The sequence below is a fragment of the Chaetura pelagica genome, unplaced genomic scaffold (assembly GCF_000747805.2).
Source record: "Chaetura pelagica isolate M959 unplaced genomic scaffold, ChaPel_1.0 scaffold135, whole genome shotgun sequence".
NCBI lineage: Eukaryota > Metazoa > Chordata > Aves > Apodiformes > Apodidae > Chaetura > Chaetura pelagica.
The window spans coordinates 6,140,688-6,159,369 of record NW_009953649.1 but is presented as its reverse complement, the minus strand read 5'-3'; the positions used below and the strand labels follow the sequence as shown (position 1 = coordinate 6,159,369).

Here is an 18,682-nt window from a genome sequence, read left to right as displayed (position 1 = left end):
TACAAAAAGTCATCTGCACCCTTTAAGAAGATATGTGTATGTTCTTCTTTTATTCAGATTAACAGTGTCATTAGGGGCTGATACACTATATACGCTGCATCTGCCATCTGATTGATTGACATTTAGTCTGGGCTTCTTTTCTTCAAAATAGTGGTTTGTGCCTGTTGTTCACCAAGAGGAACTCAAGTTCCATGAAGAGGTAAACACTTGGAAGCTGAGACTGGGAGAGTGTAAGAAACATGAGTTAATTTCATGACAGTGATTTATAATGGACCATATAACTCTTCTCACCATAATTGGTGTATACATTCAACAGTCTTATTGTATGTCAGTGCACATTATTTGGCACAGCTGCTAGAGAGGCATTGCTGAACTGGTGTTTCTCTTCCATGACAAACACCTATTAAGCAGTCAGCATAAACTCTTCTTGTTACAGCCTCTGACATCACCCTCAGGGCAAGTGGACACAGAACAGCAATTGCTGAATCGTGTATGAAAATTATAGTTTTATTGTCTATACAAGTGAAGGTTTAACTCTGATTCCTGCTCGAGTCAGCTCTGTTATAAAGGAGCGATTCTTTCAGGGAACAAACAAGCACAGTGCAGCATTGTAATCAAAAGAACAGGCACTATTTATGTACTGGAAAGCCTTGTTCACAATAGTAACACTCTAATGCCCCAGAAGCCACTATTTTAGCAGCTGTAGAGAAAAAAAGCATGACTAACAAGATGACACACAGAGTCAGATACAGTTTTTTTTAGAAAACAAATGGAATCATCCCATTTGATACAACTCAGTTTAATATGCACGACTGATAAGTAGGGATCATGTATTTAATGTTTATATAAGCATGTCTTCCACCACGGCGTTCAAAGGCTTCCAGTGTCTCTTGAATCAGATCTCCAATATTTTCACGCTTCTGTTGGCTGTAGTCTATCCCGTCGCCCAAATTAACTGGTGAAAGAAAACAACAACAAAACCCAAGAATTACATTACATTTACTGTTACACTTCGAAACAACGACACAGGAAATTGCAATTGCTGGCCAGTCACTCTGCCTCTGTTAGAAATTTTGCTCTCTGACATGAAACAGAGCTGAATTTGAAAACATGATGGTTTTGGTGTCTCTGAGGCTCTGCTGAGGCTCTGACTTCATATGGCTTCAAAATTTGTTTATGTATGTATTACTCCAGTATCTAAGCAAAAATCCTAATAGAAATAATGAAGACATTCTTTTGTAAGATAAAGATGGACTCTCTTACACAAATTAGCCTTTTAAGACCACTACTTCTTGATTTCTAACACTGTTTATTTAGGACAAAATTCTACTGCCAGATGCATAATCTACAAAATGAGACTTAAGCTAGACTTGTTACAGTTTGAAATCTTAAATAGCTATTGTTTTGAGATTGTTCCATTTTAGACATTATATTCACACTCTAATATTGTTTCTGACAGAGGGGATGTCATGTGGCTTAAAAGAGATATTTGGAATATAACATGGAACTCATTCAATTTCTGCTTCCTGAAAAATGTGTAAAATTAGGTCAATGTCAAAAGAACAAATTATTGCAGCCTTCATATGCAGTCACATTTACTGCTGCTTTCCTTAATATGGATTAGCAAGGGTGACACATACATACACATGGAGCATAATTCTTTAAAAAAAAAATCACTGTGAACAACTGTGACAACAAAAAATACAATAAGATATTACTTCACCTTCAATGATACTGAGAGATTTTGTTTTAAAACAATATTCTGAAAACAATATTAATATGGATATATGCCAAGACATCTATCAAAAATAATTTGGTAGGAGCATCATGTCCTCAGATGGGGTATAGTGTCCAGGTGGAGTTGCTGTCACACTGCTTTAGGGTAGTCTGCACTCAACCAGTCAGTGGTCTCACGCTGGCAGTGGTGGCAATGTGCCTATTTAACACTTCAGATAAGGCTTCTTGCTTATTGACACTCTCAGCAAAGGACACATTTGTCAAGACAACGCAACTAGCGTCTCAAGTTCTGCCTGCCTTTCACAGTAGATTCATGGTGCACACAGGGCACGGGTAGATTTTGCTCCCACGGCTGCTTTCACTTCCCCAAGCTGATGGGGTGTAGAAGTACAACTGCACCCACTCTCACACCCTCTCCTGGATCTAAGCCCAAGGATCTGGATTTAAAGCTTGTGATTTCAGTAAAAACTGAACAGCCATTGTTGTGAGGTTAGAGCTGAGGAACATGGGTAAAAATTCTTCTTTTCCTGAATTTTCCTGTAAAATATCTGATTTAAAGTTAATTAATTAATCTGATATCCAAGTGAATTATGGGTATATCAGTTTTTAAACTCCTTACACACATTTGTGTCACTGCTTTTTGTAAAATGTTTACACAAATACAGATGTGACAATACAAGGACTGGGCTTTGAGTGGAAAGGCATTTCTTTATGATGATTACTCTTAAGCACATGAATACTTTCCTATGAATTAGCTATTTATTTCACAAGAGAAACCAGGCTTGTGACATCAAAACTTACCATAATAAATTTAATGTAGTATAACAAATAACAAATTACTAGAGTGCACAGAAAACACCGAGAACTATCAAATAAAATAATTGGTTTATACCAAATACCAATGCAAAAAGAAAAGCACAGCCCAATTGAGTACAATTTAGACTAAACATGGTTTGTTATTGCAGAAAACAACTGAGATCAGCTGTGCCTCATCACTTGTGCTGTACGTGCACTACCAGCACTCCGCAGAACACCTGGAGGTTTTTCTGATTTTACCAGTTTGAGCAAAGGAAACCCTGAACCTTGACCTAAGTCTTGGCAAATATGCAAAGGAATTACTGACTTTACAACCATTTGTCTATTATCTGTAATTTTAAGCCTACACACATGCTCTGCTAATGAGCTTACACAGCTTTCATCGTTGTTTCAAAGAAGTAGTAAAAAATCAGCTCTCTGGAAGTAATGGTGATACATGGCTGAGCAAGTTTAGAGGAGGCCAACAAGACACCATGATAATGGTGGTAGTAGAAGTATTTTCCAGAATACAGTCTTTATTACTGAGTACAGTCTGTACAATAAATGATGCCTTAAATCCTCTATTAACAGGTGCCTAAGTGAATGAGGCAATGATAAAGGAAATAGTCTGCAAGGGAAGACTGAATGTGTGATGTGCAGACGGTCATTACAATTTTTTTTTTCCTGCAGACCATCTGTGCTATATGAAGGTTTGTATCCTCAAGACAGCAATAATTCACATTAATGTCATGACACAAGCTATAACCAACAATACCAGAAAGGTTATGTCAGCATCAAGGTCAACTGGTAAGTAATAAAATAGCTATCCTATGCAGTTATAGGAATTAACAAATCTTTCAGACAAAAAAGATAATCATTAACCCAACAGGACAACATCCACTAAACGGATGAGTCAGAATGATCTGCCCAGTGTACCTAAGGGTAAATATCTCATCATAATAATAATGATTATTAGTGGGAAAAAAAACAGCTACTGAAGTATAGCAGTCTCAGCATGTCCTTCTCCGCTCTGTCTCTATTTCCAAGTTAGTTTGCAAGAGAAGCCAACTTTGTCAGCCACAAAAATGTTGCATGTGTAAAGTGTGAACATGGATCTGATTCAAGCTCTTTATGAAGTTGTCCTTTGTAAGGGAGAATAAATCAACATGAAAATGCTAGAAAGCACATTTGTCATATCTGTGTCTCAAAGTGAAATGTCTGGCAAAGTCAGCATGTATCAAGGACTCTTTTCAGAGCAAATGTTATTCCTGAGTTTAGAAGAAATGCGTTAAAGGAATACTAACAGATCTAGAGGATTATAGTCAGGAAAAGATCCTATTTTCCCTTCCTGGATCAAAAAGCTTGTTCCCAGTCTCCTCCTAAATCTTGCACCAATGGTTTTATGGTCCTTAAAATGAAGTGAAATCCTTTGCACCTGTCAAGACCTGCACGACCTGATGAAATCACCCAGTACACCAAGCCCAGGAGTGGCACTCCCTACCCTGCTGTCAGTGCTGCCAGTGCCAGCTGCTGTAGCTGAAGAAACCCTGCTCAGACCCTCAGGGACTGAACCCAGTATTTGGCAGTGAACAGAGGACTTGAATTTTGGTTTAAAGCATGGTTTGTATTTGAGTCTAGACATGCTTCTATTAATGATTCAGGATATTAAAGAAATTCTAGTACTATTTGTATTCAATCTAATTTCATTCTAAAATTTCACTAGGGTAGTGCTACAAATATAAAATTGCATTGCATTAAAGGAGGATAAGCAAGTTTTTCTCAATATATTATTAGCTTGATATGGCAGTTTTGAGTGGACAAGAAAGGTAAACCAACCCTCAAAGCTCAGTCAGATCTATTCTTATCTCTAGATATTTGTTAGCATCTGAAAGTGTCTGAAACATTTTTTTCAGTTTATGAGATTTCACTTAAAGTCAGGTGAGATCTCAAAAAGATGGTTTTTAATCCCCTAAATATGATGAAGTACATTTCTATATGTATTTCACAGATACCAGAGCTCTCTCCTGATGGTGGCTGTTCTGAAGGTTCTGCTTCACCAAAAGGAAAAATTAGTACCGGAGTTTTTGTACAACTGTTGTTGTAGGGATATCGTAAATCTTGGGATGTTAAAATGTCCCCAAACTTTAAATACAAAATTAATTATCTGTGGAATGCTTACTGTTAGAGGACAGAATAATACTTAAAAGAGACTGTGAAGGAAGACCCATGTCCCCAGCTTAGGCAATCTGTTCAATAAAATTGCAACTGAAAGACCATTCCTTTATCCTTTGCTGATTAACTTTTAACTGTATATATAGGCACACATGTATTTCAACTTGTTGTCTTGGAACAAGAGGGTCCTAGAAGAAATTTTTTAACTACTACTTGTTAAGAAGAGAGAGCTCTTGTATGATGGTTTTGTGGTTTTTTGGTACACAAATCAATAAAACTGCTTCAGGCATCATTCCTCCCTTTTTGAATCTTGAGAGAGATACTGAAAGATAAAATTACTTGTTCTGAGTCGCAGAAGGGATCAGTCACAAATCATGCTTTTAGACTTTTTATTGTAGATTATGAAAGTGCTATTTATGGTAAAATGTAACTATGGTAAAATAATTTTTAAGCTGCTCAGTTAATTCTAGTCAAACCAACAGGTATTTTCAGCAATTAAAATGATTACAGTAATCCAACATGCTAACCATTTAACTGACACAGAACAATGTATAGTTAAGCATTAAAGCTTAACTATAAGCTAGCATTAAAATATTTTGTGGGAAGTTTCAGGACTTATTTTTTCTTCTAGAAGTCAGCATCAATACCAAGAAACAAATGGAATCTCATTTTGGCTATAGATTGACATGCATCTATGTCAGGGTCCAGATGGCATAAGTTCACTGCTCAGGTACAGTCTGGAGCTTAACTAATTTTCAAAGTTGTCTGATTAGGATTAGTTTAACTGTAATAAAAGACGTTGGCTTCCTGACCGGAGTGGAAAATGAAAGTCCATGATGAGTCAGTGTGGCGAGAGGGGGGAGGGCTCCTTTGCTCTGCTCTTGCTGTGACTCAGAACTGTGCTTTGAAATCATCAGCTTCAGGAAGGATGAGGTAGCTTGGTCTCCCTGTTCATTTAATTAAAAGTCAGTGAAAAGTCACAGGGTAAGACTCTGAACCCCTCCTGTTTGCTAAGAAACAGAGGGATATTGCCAGCTTATTTCACTCAGGTGAAGGAAAAGGCACTAGGAGGTTATGACTTATCATCATTATTAACACAGACAGAAAACCCTGTGTTCCATTCCTGAAGACTCAGAGCAATGTAAACACCAGTTTTAAACACTTCTTAAGACACGTCTAGATTATGTGCACACAGAAGTGCAAACTGGCTTCGTGCAGGCTGGTCCCAAAGCTAGACTGCTGGAAAGAAGAGCTCATTGAGTAATTCATGTTGAAAGGAATCTCTGTAGCCATCTGGTCCAAATGCCCTGCTCAGTTGCTCAGGGTGAAATATCTGCAGTAGCCCAGCACAGAGTAATTCCAGAATGAGAAATGGTGGAGATCCCCTTGAGTTGGCAAAGCTTTTCACCAGTCATTCCAATTTGATAGAGACACCACTCCTTTAATATTAAAACACATTTAGGGAAGGAATATTTGCTGAAGTTGCAAATTTCATAAGGAGAATTATTATCTGTTGCAGATACAGAACAAACCTAAACTTTTAGGATAGTAACAGATTCTAACCTGTATCTGTAACGCTGCTTTTGGAAACTTAATAATACACTGAAGAAAGAGGCACAGATTTGGCTGAAAAAATAATAAAATTTCATCAATACCCTGACTTGAAATGATGAAAACATACTCTAAAAATAAATTAACATGTGTCTTTCAAAGTACTTTAAAACATCAAAACGGAAAGTACTGATATACCTTAACGAGACTAAATCTTTGAATAAGCACAGACCTGTTTTTTGACATTATCAATACTTGAAGTTCCCTGTCTCTTGGTTTACTTGGCTCTTCCTTCTATGTTGCATCACTAGTGCTGAGTGTTTACCACTTTACAATGCTACAGTACCACAGAGAGTGCAGAAGAATGTTTCAGTCCAAGAAGAAAGCATGTGTGCTTGGCGTTAAAAAAACCCCAAACCTAATATAGAGACATTTTGGCTCATCATAGGTCTTAAAAACCTAATAATTTTGTACTTCTGATATAAATCAGCTATGTATTATCTATCTAAATAAGATACTTTCAAGTTTTCCTTCATTCTCATTGAAGACATTTTGCTTTACCATAAAATATAGATTATTTCTATAGTTATCTTTCACATGCAGCTAGCTTTCAGTTATTTCATAAATTAGGATTTTTTTAAAATGTCAATGTTGTTACCATAAATACTATTCAGAGAGTAAACAGTTCAGCAAGTGGAGGAAGTGCTGTAATTGGAAAGGAAATATATGACTGACTTGGGATGTTTTACTAATGATGTAAGCCTACTAGAGATAGCTGTAACTACTTGCAAATTGCTGCAGTATAAAAAAACCCCACAAAACAAAAAACAACAAACCAAAAAACTCAACTGAAAATGAGCCAAAAGAGCAGCTGTTATCACAGTTTCCCATCTCCAGGAAACGCTAGCAACATCAGATGCAATGCTTTCTAAGCCCAGACTTTTTTTTTTTTTTTTTTTTTTTTTTTAAGATAGCAATACAAAAAAGGAAAAGAAGTCATGGATTTTACTATATGAGCAAACAAGTCTAACAAGTCAAACAAGTGTGGTAAAAAATAAGATAATATTGTTGTGTTATTTTCCTCTATAAGTACTTAAACTTCTCCAATTAATTTAGAGTTCGAAGTTTGCCAGTGTTTGTGCTACTGATCAGTATCAAAGTAGCATTTAATAATCTTAGATAAACAGCATATTAACATGGGAACAGAAACTAGAGGCTGAGATCTCTGTGGCCTTGGTACAGTGTTTACTGTTGCAAAATAATACGTTGGGTCACAAATCATGCTTCAAGTGCAACAAGAGTTGCACCACTTACATGAATCCGATGTTCTTCTAGTTGCTTTGGATGTATATAAGCTAGTATGAAGTAAATACTGGTTTTTAGTTGGTAATCAGGTTTGTGTGTGCAAAATGTGCATAACTTTGCTGGACTCATTTGAAATACATATGTTCATCACATTATTGTTGCATCTAAATTATAGCATAATTAATGCAAAAGGAATGAAAACCATAGAAAACCAAATCTTTGTATGTATGTGAAATAAACGTAATTTATTTTCAAATGTAATTCAAAGTGACAAAGCTGAAAGTTGCAAAACACTTTGAAGATCACTGATTTCAGTACGAAACATAATCCTACAACAGCCAGTTTTTAACATTGAGTTTATTCATTCTTAAACTCAAGATGTTTGACAATCTATCCTCCTCCCTCAGTGGAATATTTTTACTAATGGAACAAAAATGCTTTTGAGGGAGAGCTCAAGGTTTTTCTTTACAGGCAAAACCTCAGTTATTAATCACTTTGTGTTAATAGCTGTTGCTGTGTTTGTACATCTGTCACATACTAATGGAATTTGTTGTGTCTAAATTCACTGCTCAAGTCATTACCATTTAAGGACACTATTTGTTATAGCTTGGCCATCAAAAATTTCATTGACAACTAAATGACTTCAATGACTGCTTTCATAACTTTGTGATAGAATAGTAAGCCCTTCATTGTCATTAGAATGCAGCCATATAAAAAAATAGGTCAATATATTAAACATTTCTCATCAAAATTATGAGAGCAAGTTGTTAGATATGCCTATAAGTTGTTACATATGCCCAAAGTTGACAGTTTTCTTGGTTTCTGTTCCCTAATTAAGAAAAATAAGCAAGAATCCAAAGTCAACTGAGGGTGTTTTAGCAGTGATTTGAGAAAGGACAAGGAGATGAAAGCTATGAATGACTGTGTGAATTTGCCAAGATTTCTTTCATTGCTGTGGGACAAGGACAGAATTTATGCAGTTTAAAGGACAGCCAGCACTGAAACTGGAATGTACTATTTTATCCTGAAGCAAGACAGAAAGAAACACACTGTTCCCCGAGATATCTGTACTATAAGGGTCAGGATATCTCCTCTTTAAATTCATGTAATATAAATATTTAAAGTAAGTTGAGCAATCTAATTACTGTTTCTTTCTGAGTTTTTCCAGTTGGATCAATACATAAGGTAGATATAAAAATAAATAAAGATATTTTCCAAATATATGCATTTGCATCCTTTTTGGACATAAAAATAAATACCAAAAGCTAGTTAACAGCTGTTCATTTGACATTCTGATCACTGTACATTTAAATTTATAATAGCTTTTTAATACAACTAAAATGTATTATAATGTCTAGTCTCTACAAAAAAAAAAAAAAGAAAATTTTGTCCCTTACTTGTGGTTTTTTGCAGATTCACAGTGTTTGGAATTTTGAAAGCTGAAGCCTTCTGAAAGCAATATAGAACTGCACATACACCACATGCAGAATGGATTTAAGTTTCAGGAATCTCTGTCAAAACTGTCTCTTATTTAACTTTTTCAATATTTTCCCTGCATTAAGTGTGAAGTGAGCAAGAAAAATGATTTCATTAGTGGCTCTAGCTGGAGAACACTTGCCCTTCTTCTTGTCCAAATCTCACCTGTACCTTCTGTTGCTTGACCTGTTATAATCCGTGTGCTCACTGTGCCCAATTGGCCAAATACTCCTCCCCATACTCACAGAAAGGAGGGGAGCCTCTGAAGTGGGGGAGTATAAAATAGTAGGAAGAACCAAAGGAACAGGCAAGAGGAAAGGACCTCTCTCAAAGCCTGAGGTGCCCTTGAAGAACCAGTTCACTCCTCTGCAAACAACAGATGAGGAAAATAACCAGCCTACACCCGTGTTGGAGCAGAATAAGGTGAATTGATCTGTTCCAAGTACAACAACCAGTGTGACCAAGAAGAAGAGATGGGTGATCATAGTAGGTGACTCTCTTCTCAGAGGCACCCATTTGCAGACGAGACCAGGTCTCTAGAGAAGTGTGCTGTCTGTCTGCCATGTTCTCGCATCAGAGATGTCACTGAGACATAGACAGCGGAGTTGAGAGCACCATTGTCATATTTGCTGGTAACACCAAGCTGTGTCACATTGTTGACAGACAAGACGGAAAGGAGGCCATCCAGAGGGACCCTGACAGGCTTGAGAGGTGGGCCAATGGCAACCTCATGAAGTTCAACAAGGCCAAGTGCAAGGTCCTGCACCTGGGTCAGCACAGCCCCAGGCACAAATATAGGCTGGTGAGAATGGCTAGAGAGCAGTCCTGAGGAGAAGGACTTGGGGGTGGTAGTAGATGAGAAGCTCGACATGAGCCACCAGTGTGTGGTGGAGCTCAGAGAGCAACTGCACCCTAGGCTGCATCAAAAGAAGTGTGGCCAGCAGGGCCAGGGAGGTGATTCTGCCCCTCTACTCTGCTCTGGTGAGGCTGCCCTGGGGAACACCACTTATGACTGGATGACCACTGGATTTATCTCCATTCACCTCAACTCTTTGGGCTCAGCCATTACACAGAATCACAGAATCTTAGGGGTTGAAAGGGACCTTGAAAGATTATCATGTCCAACCCCCCTGCCAGAGCAGGATCACCTAAAGTATGTCACACAGGAACACATGCAGGTGTGTTTTGAATGTCTCCAGAAAAGGAGACTCCACAACCTTTCTGAGCAGCCTGTTCCAGTGCTCTGTCACTCTCACAGTAAAGAAGTTCTTTCTGAAGTTTGCGTGAAACCTCCTATGATCCAGTTTGCACCCATTGCCCCTTGTCCTATCACTGGACATCACTGAGAAGAGCCTCACTCACCCCTTACATATTTGTAAACATTGATGAGGTCACCCCTCAGTCTCCTTTTCTCCAAGCTAAAGAGACCCAGCTCCCTCAGCCTTTCCTCATAAGGGAGATGTTCCACTCCCTTAATCATCTTTGTAGCTCTGCACTGGACTCTTTCAAGCAGTTCCCTGTCCTTCTTGAACTGAGGGCCCTAGAACTGGACACAATATTCCAGATGTGGCCTCCCAGGACAGAGTAGAGGGGAAGAGTACCCCTCTCAACCTACTAACCACGCCTCTTCTATTATACCCCAGGATGCCATTTGCCTTCTTGGCCACAAGGGCACATTGCTGGCTCATGGTCATCCTCCTGTCCACCAGGACCTCCAGGTCCTTTTTCCCTCCACTGCTCTCCAACAGGTCAGTCCCCAACCTGTACTGGTACATAGGGTTGTTCTTTCCCAGATGCAAGACTCTACACTTGCCCTTGTTGAATTTAGTTAAATTTCTCTCCACCCAACTCTCCAGCCTGTCTACGTCTCACTGAATGGCAGCACAGCCTTCTGGTGTGTCAGCCACTCCTCCCAGTTTTCTGTCACCAGCAAACTTGCTGAGGGCACACTCTGTTCCCTCATCCAGGTCACTGATTAAGATATTGAATAGTACTGGTCTTAGAAACGAGCCCTGGGGGCTCCACTAGATACAGGCCTCCAACTAGACTCTGTCCGATTGATCCCTAACCCAGTCCTCATCAACCAATGCAAACTTCTCCTTTATCCTGACTTGCTCTGGGGCCTAGGGGTCTGGGGCTCCTGAGGACAGCCTACAGCAGCAAAGACATAGACAAAGAAGGCATTCAGTAACTCCACCTTCTTTGTATCCTCTGTCACCAGGGCACTCACCTCATTCAGCAAGGGGCCTATATTGCGTCTAGTGTTAGTTTTGTCTGCACTGTATTTGAAGAAGCTCTTTCTGTTGTCCTTGGCCTCTCTTGCAAGGTTTATGTCTACCCAGCAAAGAGTGCACTCATCCAAGCCATGAGCAGCCACCTTCCCCAAGAGAATGATGTGGGAAATGGTGCAAAGGCTTTACTAAAGCCTGGGCAGTTGATATTCACAGCTTTTCCCTTATCCACTAAGCAGTCATCTTGTGACAGAAGGAGACCAGGTGAGTCAAGCAAGACCTGCCTTTCACTGGTCCTGATCACCTAGCTGTAGTGTATGTGCTTCATGATAGCATGCAAGATGATTTGCTCCATAAACTTCCCTGGCACCAAGGTCAGACTGACAGGCCTGTAGTTCCCCAGATCCTCCTTTTGGCCCTTCTTGTAGATGGAGGAAATTTATATGCAAAAGCCCAACATCTCCAGTTATTGAAACTTAACTCTTCTTGTGTATCACTTCAGTCTCCTGAAGTGAGTGATGCTTGAAGAAACTGTATGTTGACATGCAAAAAAGGCACTGCATTCTGTGGCACACAGTTAAGTGAGGCCGTACTGCCGCTAGCCATGATACTACAGCTGAGCTAAAAAAAAGCACAGCAGATGGTGATCTGAAACACTTCAGCTTTGCATCTTGTTGTGTAATTTTAAATTATTAAGTAGTAAGCTGAGGGAAGAGTGATTTGAGGAATGGTGGTATGAGAGCTCTCCAGTATAGCTTACTGATTTCTTTAAATCTTATAATGACATAAGCTGTTTTTAAAACAGTTAATTTAATATTGGCATTTAAACATATTCCATTAGAGAACCCTTTAGCATTTTAGTACATGATACTACATGAACTGAGAAACTCTGTATTTCTCTGAACATGTATTTTTCCTGAGAGAAATAGTGAAGGGAGGCTGGTTGGTGGTATGTTGTGAAACTGCATAGCATCTCAATGGTTACTAAAAGCCAACTATCTCAGGCACTTCTGCTTGTTTGTCTAGCTTGACATCAAGACTGCAGGGCCTCAGATAGCGAAGCATGCTGATACTGTGAGCTCCTGAATTGTCTGCTATTTTTAGTTGCCTAAGAAGAAACATTTTGCTGAATTTGAAAAAAACTACAACAATAAACTAGAAAGGAACTGAACTGTGATGGCAGTTAACAGTAACTATGCTATTGATGTCATCAGTGGGTATATGCAAAGAGAGAAGATACTTACATGTTTTTCCAGTAACCTGACCCAGTACTTAGGCCACCCACTGAGATTTAGCAGACTGACACTCTCTTTCAACACACAGCAAAATCTTTCATTTCACCACTTAGGCAACATTTATAGGATCACTTCTTTTACTTTCCAATATAAAATCATTGCTTACTATGCCACTATAGGTGTCATAGAGTCTAGCCTGTATTTTCAAAAATGTACTCCTAACTTTTTCCTAAAAGGGATTGCAGTGGTAAGTTCTAAAGCACAAGCATTTGAGTGAGGTCTAAATACAATTGCTTGTAAAAAAGAAGTAACTGCACACAAAGTGTATATAAAACCAAGAGGATGGGAAATTGTTAGCAGTTTTTTGAGATAATGCTATTAGTAATTTATATTATAATATCTTTAAAAAACCTGTTTTAATATATATGTTTATTTTATTATGCTTTTTTACTTTTGTTCATTATTTTAAGAAAATGGTGCCATTCCAGTAAAAATGGTTAAAGCAAAATATTATTTACCATTCCAGATAGTATTTTTCTCTAAAAATAAAAGCAATCATAAGTCCTAGCTACAGAAGAAAGAATTAAGAATATATTTTTCTGATTTATAGAGCCCATGATACAATTTTACTATTGACATATATGAGTATAGGGAAAAAAATGCTGCTTTTTTTAACATTGCTTACAGCTGAAGAATTGCAATCATCCATAAGCACATACTCTCTTAAAGACATACTTGCTTTTACACATTTACTGAAAAATACCTTTAAACTTATCTATTCTAGGCCTATGCATAGAAGGAAAAATGGCTTTTCTCTGTACATAGAGATTACATGACATGTTCAGAAGGATGAATTGGACCCTGTTTAACACTAGTAATATCTTCATGGTATCATTTACAGGTGTTATCACATTAACAATGAAGCACTTGTAGTTAAGTTTGTAAAATTGTCTTAATAACCTTTCCTTCATTATAAAAGCAGTGAACCTGAACAGTAAACCTTGAAAAGAGTCTTCTTAGGTGAATTTGCATTTGCTTGTCCTGAATTGCTGCAAATACCATGTCCCTGCAGACTGAAGGCAGTATACTAGTTACAGCAGGTTCATTTCCCTTACAGTGGTCATTTGCCATCCTGACACATTCCTGAGACAAAGCCATAAGGCACAGGACTAAACATTTTTTTAAAAATTTATTATTCTCCAGCCATTCCTGGCAAATATGACCACGTACATTCTCCAACATCTAGGTAAAGGATGCTACAATTTGTAATCCTAATCTTAATTTTTTGTTCTTCAATCATTCATTTCACAGCCCTTTCAAACTCTGGTGCCTGACAAGCCTACAACTGTTCAGTTTCAAAAGGAAAACAGCTCACATACACACATACACACACACACAACATGCATGTCAGGATAGGGTGGAAGAGACAAGCAAAGAAGTAAGCTCTTGGTCAACTTAGGCTAGTCTAGAGGTTTATAACTAACAACCAAGAAAGCAGTTAAATAGCACACTAGAGCAGAATGTGCTTGAATATTTGTAAGTTTGCATTTTCATGTATTATAATGAAGAACAAAAGTAAAAAGCCATCAAGAAAATTCTTTCCTGGCAACTTAAATATGCTTTCTAACACTTGGATGAGCCAAGAGTACATGCAGATATTATAACTAGCTTTATATTAATAACAATGAAATGGCCTTTCCCATGAAGGAAAGTCATGAGGGTTTTTTTTAGATAAATTTGGGACACATTGAAAAGATAACCTGGAAGACAGTTTAACTACTATCTAAGTGGGATGCTTTTCAAGAGTAATATTATCTTGCAGTTTTTACTGGAATGCTTATTGCTCAGTGGATAGGGTCAGCCTCCAGAGGAAAGGGAGAAATAACAACTCACAAAATTCCTTTATCACCCCTCTCCAGCAGGTTGCAGATGGCTGTTTCATCTTCTGTGTTTCTAATGCTAATGGCTGCTGTGAATTTACAGGTCTCTGATCCAACTCTGCAGCTGCAGTGCTGAATTGGTACCTGTGGAAGCACTACCTCAAAAGTAATAGAAAACTCTGCTTCAGAAAAACATCACTGAGCATTTTTGAACAGCAGCTAGCACAGAACGATGACTTCTGAAGGAAAGTATGGGATGTTATTTTAAGGTAAACTAATAACATATATGAATCGCCATAAATTAATGTGAGCAGAATTCTTGATGTGTTACTAAGACATTTCATCACTTAATGGTGATATCTGGAAAGATCTTCCTGAATTACTAGTTTATTGGGTGATTGACAGATAAGTAAAATACACAATTCTTGTTCCAGAGGCAAGAATGTGGACATGGCAGGAGTTGAACACAAAGAAAAACAAAGGCTAAAGGAAGGGAAGCCAAGGACATTCCTTTGTTTGGTTAATTCTCTTAAGCATGCTCTAGAAAGGTTCTAATTTGTATTAATGTATGCATTATGGGTTTGTATAGTTATTCCACAGCATAATTTAAAGTATCCCACTGGATGCCAATTGACAAGTTGTATCTGAACCTATTGAGTTTCCACTGTCATGTTGTAGCAAAACATGGTGACAAGGTAGATTGTCTTCTTTGCAGGTCTGTTGCTAGGACCCAATAGCTTTGCTTTACAGTTTTGAGTAAGAATCTCATGTACTTACAAGTTTACTTTGGGAAATGATTAGAAGGGAATGTTAACTTTATTCGTGTAATTATAGGGCACTTACAGGAATGTGTGTTATCAGCTTAAGTATTGACTTTTTAAGATGGAGGAGGAGAACCGAAGCTGTTACTAGTCCATGAGAGGAAAGGTACCAACAGTGTCTCAGTGTTTGAGACCTCTCCTATTGTCTTCCATCCTTTTAATCATGTGAATAAAAAATAGAGTCATCCAGAGATCTTGCAATTTGGTAACATCCATATTTTAGAGAGGCATAAGCTTTCCTCTCTACTTGATATAAAAAAAACATGGAATAGTTAATAAGTAAAAAAGAGTAAATAAGTCCATTTTAGCCATGTTTGTTATCAGATCTAGCGCATCAGCCATCTGCCTCAACAGCTCTTGAAACTACTGATAGTTGTCTGGCAGAGGCTATAACCACTGTCATGGAATCCTCAGAAGACTTGGAAGAAGTCAGGCTAATATTAGTTTATTTACATATCCTCACTATTGTAATAGATCCATGTCTAAGACCTCAAATTGGCTTAAACAGGGTGTATGATCCTAGTTCTGTAGGGGAAATCGTACAGTAAGATAAGAAACTGATTTTATGGGAGAGGAACAATTACAGCACTCACAACTTTCAACTAACAGACTGACTTAAATCACATATCCATGGAAGACAACTATGAAAACAGTCAGGCAAAATTAGAGACATGGGGCAGAATACAGCATCATGTTATAAATCTACAGTAGGAATGGAAATTTCAGGCCAAGTGGGAATTACAACACTACATATCTGTCACGTGAGCTCTGCAGGAAAACTGGTAGTGCTGTGCTAAACTTTCTTTACAGTATGAAGAAGGAGTTACTTTCCCCATGTTCAAGTGAGTGAAAGGCCAATCAGTGAGTCCCACAGAGGCAGCCAGCAGGGAACAGAAAACAGCAGAACCATGCCTAAAATCCTGCTTTCTTTGAGACTCAAACATTTGCATCTGCTCTGGAGCTATGGTCCAGAAGTTTTCTTGAGGGTAGAGATCTATTGGCATTCCTTCTGAGTGAGACTGATTGATGCCTTTAAAAGCAATTTGTGTCATCCATTTCCCATGGATGTGTGCTGGTTTTGTGCTACACTTCTTTATAATAATAATTTCCCAGCTAAAAGATAGTATAAGCCTGTTCAGACACCTTATGTATGTTGTATACCCTATCAACATTTCTCTCACCATGGGCATAAATTTGGATCTTCGCCCTCTACCTAGATGCTTATTTATCCATAAACTCAGCCCCTTTTCCTGTTAGATTGAGTTTGGACAATTTGTTTAAAAGGTATGGAAGTTGGGACATGGGAAGAAACACAGAACAGAATAACCTTGTGGCTCATTAAGCCTTGTGTTCTTAGGAAGGCAGGCAAAAAAAAAAGAAAAAAGAAAAAAGATGAGCAGCAGTGGCTTAGTTTTTATTGTTTGAAAACCTACTGGTGAAGCACTCTCCCAGAAAGCAGAGAACAAGTCCAGCATCATTTTCTTGATCTATGAACTTGTGTCAATGTTTTCAGAGAGACCTAAAGTTTAGCACCTGAATCTAATTTTCAGCAGCTACCTGAGTGGGCTGATCCTGAGCCCTTACGAGTTCCCAAATGAAGGCCAGAGTGAATCAGAACATCTGTACATGAGGCTAGATATTTAAATGCCTAAATACAAAAAATTTACATGAATACCTTTATAGTGCCAAGTTTTAAGTGTTTTAACTTGGATTAACTTCCTAACATATGGTTATTCTACATCTATTTTCATTGTTTTATGGCTGTTTATGTTTACAAACATAATAACTGATCTAAAAGTGATACCAGCTTATTCTTTGCCTTTATTTTTATTGCAATAACAGTTAAAGCTATTCTTGTAATGCACAGTCTATAAAAGTGACTTTCTGTGTTGCACTCACAAGAGGTCTTTCCAAATATTCAGAAAATGACATAAGGCAAAGTGAACAAACACAAAGCAGAGTTTGGCATAATCTGTAACATTGAAAGTCTAAGCAAGATACTACCAGAAAATAAACATACTCCCCAAAATATGAGCAGCATTAGGAGAAGATCAAGGGAGATATAGGAAATATTTAAGTATGTATATCAGAAACTTCAGAAAATGGAATTCAACAGAATTCATGCAATAAGATAAATCTCAAGCTACATAAAATGCAGCTTTTCATAAGAAGTTACACATCTGATTCAGGATTCTCTCAGGCAAGTATGTCAGTGACTGCAAAATCAGAACAAAAGTGTGTTTGTTTATTTCAAAGTACTTGCTGACTAAAGAAGCAAGGAAGCAAGGCAAGCATGTGCAAAGTATGTCGAAATGAAGTGCCTAATACTGCTGTCAGCTGTACTCATGCCTCACCATGTACATCAATAAGTTTCAGAAGACTACATGAGAGAGCGAGTTAGTTTTTCTCTGCTCACTACAGTGACTAATTAGCTTAATTTCATTATGTAAAATACTAGCTATGTTGTTATCTCATATTTTTTTTTCACAGTACCAATAGTACAAGAAAACAACAGCTATCCATTATGCCTCGAACAGGAAAAGGCACATGTGACCATGAAACGCTGTGAGACTTTGGCAAGAAATGTCACGAGGAAGAAAACTTCTCAGCTTTGAAGTTGCATTTATTTACATGTAAGTTGCAATATCCAGGGAAAGCAGTTTGCTGTAATAATTTTCTTACATTACTGTGACATGCATTTTTAATGCACGGCTTTAACTACAACTGTCTGAAGGAGATTCAGATCGTTACAGTTGCCAACATTTATTATGCACCTTTATTGCACTGCAACACCACTATGTTTGTGTCAAGAAACCACATCTGGAAGGAAAGACAAGGAAATTTTCCCACTGAATGATAAAGGTGGTTTATTTCCATAATCACAGAATCCATAAACCAAATAAATTTTCAGGAAACATACACTCAAAAAATTATTGATGTAGAACAGGTTTTATTGCATCAGCTGCAGAACTCCACTGGGGAAAACAGAAAGGAGAAGCCCTTAGGCCACATTTTGTGTGACCTAATTCTTTCAAGGGTGTGTTTCTGCAAATTTTTAGGAAGTGACAATGCAAATGAATGACAGTTCCCATCGTGATGTTCTCATAGAATCTCTGCATAATCACCAAGCAGCACTTTGCAGCAAAACACACATACATACATAGGTTTGTTGTAGAGTTTAATTACTTTTGGATGTAAATGAGCTGAAAAATAATTATCATACTGCCAGCAGAAGAAATGGTTATGCTTCCATAAATTCTTGGTATTCTACTGCTGTGACTGTCAATTTAAAGTTTAGGTCTATATGTTTCTGCCAGTTAATGATTAGTCTTGTGAAATTGCACTCCAGTCAAGGGAAATGAAGTAAAAAGATGAGGGGAAAAAGAAACTAATATTGTTAAGGTCTAATTAGAGCAGCAGGACCAGCGCTGGACCTAGCTGTGATGAGGTTATCTTTCTATTAAATTCAATACACTGAA

The 18,682-nt window shown here is 37.8% G+C and overlaps 1 protein-coding gene across 1 annotated transcript in view; it reads right to left on the bottom strand.

Moving 5' to 3' along the window:
- Positions 1 to 494: 494 nt before the first annotated feature.
- Positions 495 to 18,682, bottom strand: part of PACRG (PARK2 co-regulated) — a 205,874-nt gene continuing 187,686 nt past the window's right edge. Inside the window, exon 5 of the mRNA XM_009999994.1 lies at positions 495 to 955. Within this exon, the coding sequence (XP_009998296.1) occupies positions 795 to 955 (161 nt within the window). The 3' untranslated portion in view covers positions 495 to 794. The remainder of the gene's footprint in view (positions 956 to 18,682) is intronic.